The sequence below is a fragment of the Lucilia sericata genome, unplaced genomic scaffold, assembly GCF_015586225.1.
Source record: "Lucilia sericata isolate MDLA Ls3-8-SP2 unplaced genomic scaffold, ASM1558622v1 Contig001334F_arrow, whole genome shotgun sequence".
Lineage (NCBI taxonomy): Eukaryota > Metazoa > Arthropoda > Insecta > Diptera > Calliphoridae > Lucilia > Lucilia sericata.
The window spans coordinates 104049-110355 of record NW_023995279.1 but is presented as its reverse complement, the minus strand read 5'-3'; the positions used below and the strand labels follow the sequence as shown (position 1 = coordinate 110355).

Genomic DNA, 6307 nt, shown 5'->3' with positions numbered 1-6307 from the left:
CCTCCTGGATTTCGGGACATTTCAATAGCCACTCCTGCCGCTTTGACCACACAACGAATATTGTGTGAAAATTGTCGTTACAACGATCAACCGGTTGTCTGGTGGGTTTCGTGTCCTCGTTTGGCCTATCAACAGGGTTCCACACAAAGTCTCAAAGAATACACCTCTAAGACTACGCCCTTTGTATCCACCAGTAGTAATAACAACGTCAACGAATTGCTTACACCTCACAGCACTCTCGAATCCCATAGATCGAATATATCATCAGCATCATCAAACATGTTAAAGAAACCCATGGTGAAATCAAGTGTCCAAGCAACAACAATTACATCCACTGCCGCAGCAAGTACAGCAGCAACAAGCCAGGCTACAATAGCAAATCAAGCATATAAGTGTAACACTTCGGTGACAAATGCAACTCCTTCGCCACCACCACCCCCCCTAATGAGAGCACATCATCATCGTTCGATAACAGCATTGCCAGCCATTGATTTGTATGATAATTATGGGGCCTCGACACATGTTCCTTCTAGCAATTTCAATAGCATGTCATGCAGACGTCATGCCAAACAGCAGCAGCAACAACAATTGCAACAGACATTACAACATCAACATCATTCACATCAGCCACCTCAATCTCATTCCCAGCAGCATGCTCATCAACACCAGCAACAACAACAACAACAGCAGCAATATACTTGTTGTAGTTCCTACAATATAGACCATCATAAAATGCAAATGCCTTCTACATGCCTCTGTGGTAAACTCTACCATCAACAGGTGCGACCTCAAGAGACTCTAGCGCCACCACCACCAGCCGCTCTACATTCGGCCAATCGTGGTTGCAATCATGGTTTTTATTATGGTTAGTTTGTTATTTTATTGCCTATAGAGAAAAACTATTCAAAATTGTTTGTTTTTTTTTTAGCTCCCGATTCTTGCGTGCATCAGTTTGAAGAACAGGATTCTGGTTTTCCCGGTTTAAGGGATCAAGAATTCTATTTGTTGCATCGTAATATTCCTGCTTTAAGACGTACGGGAGTTGATACTATTGGCATTAGGCAACATTTTTATCCTGATGGCGGCTGGGGTTGGATTATATGTGGCATGTCTTTTTTGGTGCATATTTTAACGACTGGTCTGCAATTGTCTTATGGTTTGACATTGTTCTATGCTGTTCAACATATACAGAATGCTAATGGAAATGGTAAGATTTTGATCCTTTATTATAGTCTAGTCTATAGTCTAGTCTATATCTAGTCTATAGTCTATAGTCTAGTCTATAGTCTAGTCTATAGTCTAGTCTATAGTCTAGTCTATAGTCTAGTCTATAGTCTAGTCTATAGTCTAGTCTATAGTCTAGTCTATAGTCTAGTCTATAGTCTAGTCTATAGTCTAGTCTATAGTCTAGTCTATAGTCTAGTCTATAGTCTAGTCTATAGTCTAGTCTATAGTCTAGTCTATAGTCTAGTATAGTCTAGTCTATAGTCTAGTCTATAGTCTAGTCTATAGTCTAGTCTATAGTCTAGTCTATAGTCTAGTCTATAGTCTAGTCTATAGTCTAGTCTATAGTCTAGTCTATAGTCTAGTCTATAGTCTAGTCTATAGTCTAGTCTATAGTCTAGTCTATAGTCTAGTCTATAGTCTAGTCTATAGTCTAGTCTATAGTCTAGTCTATAGTCTAGTCGATAGTCTAGTCTAGAGTCTAGTCTATAGTCTAGTCTATAGTCTAGTCTATAGTCTAGTCTATAGTCTAGTCTATAGTCTAGTCTATAGTTAGTCTATAGTCTAGTCTATAGTCTATGTCTATAGTCCTAGTCTATAGTCTAGTCTATAGTCTAGTCTATAGTCTAGTCTATAGTCTAGTCTATAGTCTAGTCTATAGTCCTAGTCTATAGTCTATCTTATCTATCTAAGTCTAGTCTATAGTCTAGTCTATAGTCTAGTCTATAGTCGGTCTATTATAGTCTAGTCTATAGTCTAGTCTATAGTCTAAGTCTATAGTCTAGTCTATATAGTCTAGTCTATAGTCTAGTCTATAGTCTAGTCTATAGTCTATCTATAGTCTAGTCTATAGTCTAGTCTATAGTCTAGTCTATAGTCTAGTCTATAGTCTAGTCTATAGTCTAGTCTATAGTCTAGTCTTAGTCAGTCTATAGTCTATCTATAGTCTAGTCTATAGTCTAGTCTATAGTCCTAGTCTATAGTCTAGTCTATTAGTCTAGTCTATAGCAGTCTATAGTCTAGTAGTCTAGTCTATAGTCTAGTCTATAGTCTAGTCTATAGTCTAGTCTATAGTCTAGTCTATAGTCTAGTCTATAGTCTAGTCTATAGTCTAGTCTATAGTCTAGTCTATAGTCTAGTCTATAGTCTAGTCTATAGTCTAGTCTATAGTCTAGTCTATAGTCTAGTCTATAGTCTAGTCTATAGTCTAGTCTATAGTCTAGTCTATAGTCTAGTCTATAGTCTAGTCTATAGTCTAGTCTATAGTCTAGTCTATAGTCTAGTCTATAGTCTAGTCTATAGTCTAGTCTATAGTCAGTCTATAGTCTAGTCTATAGTCTAGTCTATAGTCTAGTCTATAGTCTAGTCTATAGTCTAGTCTATAGTCTAGTCTATAGTCTAGTCTATAGTCTAGTCTATAGTCTAGTCTAGTCTATAGTCTAGTCTAGTCTATAGTCTAGTCTATAGTCTAGTCTATAGTCTAGTCTATAGTCTAGTCTATAGTCTAGTCTATAGTCTAGTCTATAGTCTAGTCTATAGTCTAGTCTATAGTTAGTCATAGTCTAGTCTATAGTCTAGTCTATAGTCTAGTCTATAGTCAAGTCTATAGTCTAGTCTATAGTCAAGTCTATAGTCAAGTCTATAGTCTAGTCTATAGTCTGTAGTCTAGTCTAGTCTATAGTCTATACACTGCGTGAGAAAAGTAATATAATTAATTATACATTCTAAGAGTCTGACATTGCTTAAATCTAATTCAGTTATTTGTAGTATTTGTTATGTGTACTCATTACCCGATCTTTTTAAAAATTTTGTTAGAAGAATCGAGAGTTTAATATATATTACTTAACATCATTTCAGAATGGCTGGGAGCACTAAGTTGGTCAATATCAATGTTAATTTCTCCCTTCGTGGAGACTATATGTCGGAGAAAATCTACTAGACTAATGGCTGTGGTAGGCGGTTTAATACTCTCTTTAGGAATACTATTCACTTCATTTGCCACTGAAGTGGATCAGGTTATTTTCAGTTATGGTAAGTGTTTCTTCAGCGAATTTTTAAACAAAATTTTGCAATAATAACTTATATTCCTTACAGGTTTTGTTTTCGGCATAGGCGTGGCAATGGTGCGTGAGACATCGACCATAATGTTGGGTAATTACTTTAAGAAAAGAAGACTTTTTGTGGAAATGGTGGCCATGTCGGGTGAGGGTGTGGGTATAGCTTTATTTTCGGTGCTATTAAAAGAAGGAGTGGGGTAAGTTAATATATGATTTGAACAGATATGAACAGATAATATTTTTTGTTGTTTTAATTTTTTTTTAGAAAAATGGGTTGGCGTTGTGGTTTACAAATTGTAGCGGCCTTAACTTCGATAAGCTTTTTCGTGGGTCTTTTATATAGACCCGCTTCTTTATATCATCCTCAAAGAAGAGCCATACAGCATTTAAAGAATCAAAGGAAAAAGGTGGGTTTTGAAAAGTTAAATATAGTTTAAATGATATTAATTTTATTTTCTTCCAGATGCGAGATCATAAAAACAATAATCCTCCCGTAGAGCCTAATATTTTAAAGAAATTATTACAAGACATATCAAATTTAAAATCGGGCACAGTGAAGATTTATTATTGACCTCTGCTGTGGCGGCTTTGGGTATATATACACCAATGTTTACCATGGTAAGTGAAACTTTTTCTCTAATTTTGGATATCTAATTAGAATTTCGAAATTTTTGCTATTTTCAGTCTTTAAATGCTGCCAAAGAAGGTTCCGATGTTCAAGAATTGGTGCTATTACAAACTATGCTGGGAATGTCTACAACCTTGGGAGTAGTTTTGGCGGGTGTCTTAATAAGAAGGGCCGTTTGTTATACATAATTTTGTATTGTCTACACCAATAATATCGCAGGTAGGTTTAGAATAGTCGTTCTAAAACCTTTTTTAACAAAATTTATTCTTTAGTTTTTCCTGGCTACTGTGGCACTTTCCATACTCTTCATGTCCTTTATTATGGGCTACAAAGGTCTGTGCATATTATCGGGCATTTATGGTGTTGGTTTTGGTGGCTTTCGTTTTTCTTTGAAAATGTTGGCCCTGGAACGGGTCAAGGTGAATTTTCTAAGACTTGGTCTTTTGTCAGAGGAATTGAAGCCATACCAGTGCTGATAAGTGTACCTTTAACCATATTTCTCAATGACTATTCCTTAAATATGGACGAGCGGGTTACTATATATGCTCAGCTGCTGCTGCCATAGCCGCCATTATAATATTTTTCATAGGTTACTCCACATACCCTCATAATCCTTCACAACGTTCGAATATGAATGGTGCTGCAGTGCCGACAACACCGCGCATGCGTTCCATGTCTACGCAATATATACGACATAAATATCAACCGGCCTTTACGGTAGACTATACGAAAACCAATGGCTGTGATTATCCAGCCCCTGATCTAATAAATCGTAGTTGTATTAGTTTAAATCAATTGGGTGCAAGTTCTTCGTGTATGTGTGAACCTTTAAGGCCTATGTGTAATTGTCATCAGCATCAGCATACTCCAGCTCAGCAGAGAAGACATTTTATGACCGATTTGAGTCGTACTGGAGGTGTGGGTGCTTTACATGCTGCCGAAGTGGGTCATGATCATCGTTATCCTTATATATATGATAATGGTACGGGCAACTATTTGAGACGTAGTCTTTCCTTTATACAAAATGCCAACTGTTGTGGTTCCAATCAATTCCAGTTACAGTGCCAAGCTAATGTTCAGTGGTCTAATAGAGATTTAAGGTAAGTTGGAAGATGTGATGTATTAAAGGAGACCTTGTTTAAAATTAATATCTCTTTATAGAATGGAAAACACCCAACCCTTACTTTGCACCTGCAGCCCATCCAGCTATTTCCAGAACTGCAAAAGTCAAAGTGTACCCGAGGGCCTGTCGACTATGTCGCAACAGTGCAAATGTAAACCACAGCCCTCGCGTGAATACATCTATGTGCCGCGCCAACTAGCACAACAGCCTCTCGCTCAACACTGTTCCTGTCAAATCTCGATAAATCTCTGGCCACTGCCACTACTACCACTACAATATCAGCCTCCAATCAATCGAGAAATGTTTTTAAAGATACTGGACCAGCAGTAGCGGCGCATTCTACTGCTACAATACCTAAATGTAAACTCAAACGTTCACAATCCCTATCGAGACCTATAACCTATGTTGAACAAATGACCACATCCGTGTAGTTTAGTTTTGTGGTAAAATTATCCTCTATGATGCGTTTAACTCTAACTATCACTACCAAACTACTACAAGTAGCTCCTAACATTTAGAAGAAAAATCAAACACTTTTACATTTTCTAGTCCTTTATTTTTTACTTGGAATTTTTCTTAGAATAATATAGGAGAAAAAAAATCTCAATTTAATAAATTGAAGAAAACTTTTTAAAAACTTTAAATTCCTTAAAAATAATTAGAAAGCACCTTTCTAAGACACAAACCAACTTAACAACCATCACCCACCCTCTCTAAATCTTTTCACTATATTTTGGTATAAAGAAAAACTACAGCAAATAAATTTACACTAAAAACTTTTTAAACCTTAAATCTTAAAACTCAAAATTTTAAAAACTACTACACTTAGAAAAATCTCCCACATAAATTAAAGCAATCAAATTTTTTCCAAAAAAAACAAAATTTCATCAAACACACTCTCTCTCTCTCTTTCACACATACACACACATTTTCAGCCTTAGGCAATAAAATGTTTAAACAACAACAAATCTTATTAATTAATTAATAAATTAAAAAAAGTAAATTTATTAATAATAAAAAAACGACATAAGTCCAGGTTTTTAAATCCACCGATTATATGAAAGAAAATAATAAAAAAACACATAAATTAAAAAGAATGATAGACGTTTTTAGAATAATTGAATTGTAAAAAAAATTATTAACAAAATATGACTTAAAAAAGTTTTTAAAAAAAATTTTGCATACAATTTATAGATTGATTAGCAGAAAAAAATAAACGAAGAACAATGGTGTCTTCATGTAGAAGATTATATTATGACAAAAAGAAAAACATAA

The 6307-nt window shown here is 35.3% G+C and overlaps 1 protein-coding gene across 1 annotated transcript; it reads left to right on the top strand.

Moving 5' to 3' along the window:
• Positions 1–204: 204 nt before the first annotated feature.
• Positions 205–5927, top strand: LOC119611005. The gene is given in 14 exon segments (XM_037966455.1): positions 205–865; positions 929–1207; positions 3082–3255; positions 3319–3478; positions 3547–3688; positions 3745–3838; positions 3841–3899; positions 3966–4079; positions 4081–4128; positions 4182–4326; positions 4329–4421; positions 4424–5009; positions 5071–5261; positions 5264–5927. Coding segments are annotated over 14 exon segments (2871 nt in total). The 5' UTR covers positions 205–279; the 3' UTR covers positions 5464–5927.
• Positions 5928–6307: the final 380 nt, after the last annotated feature.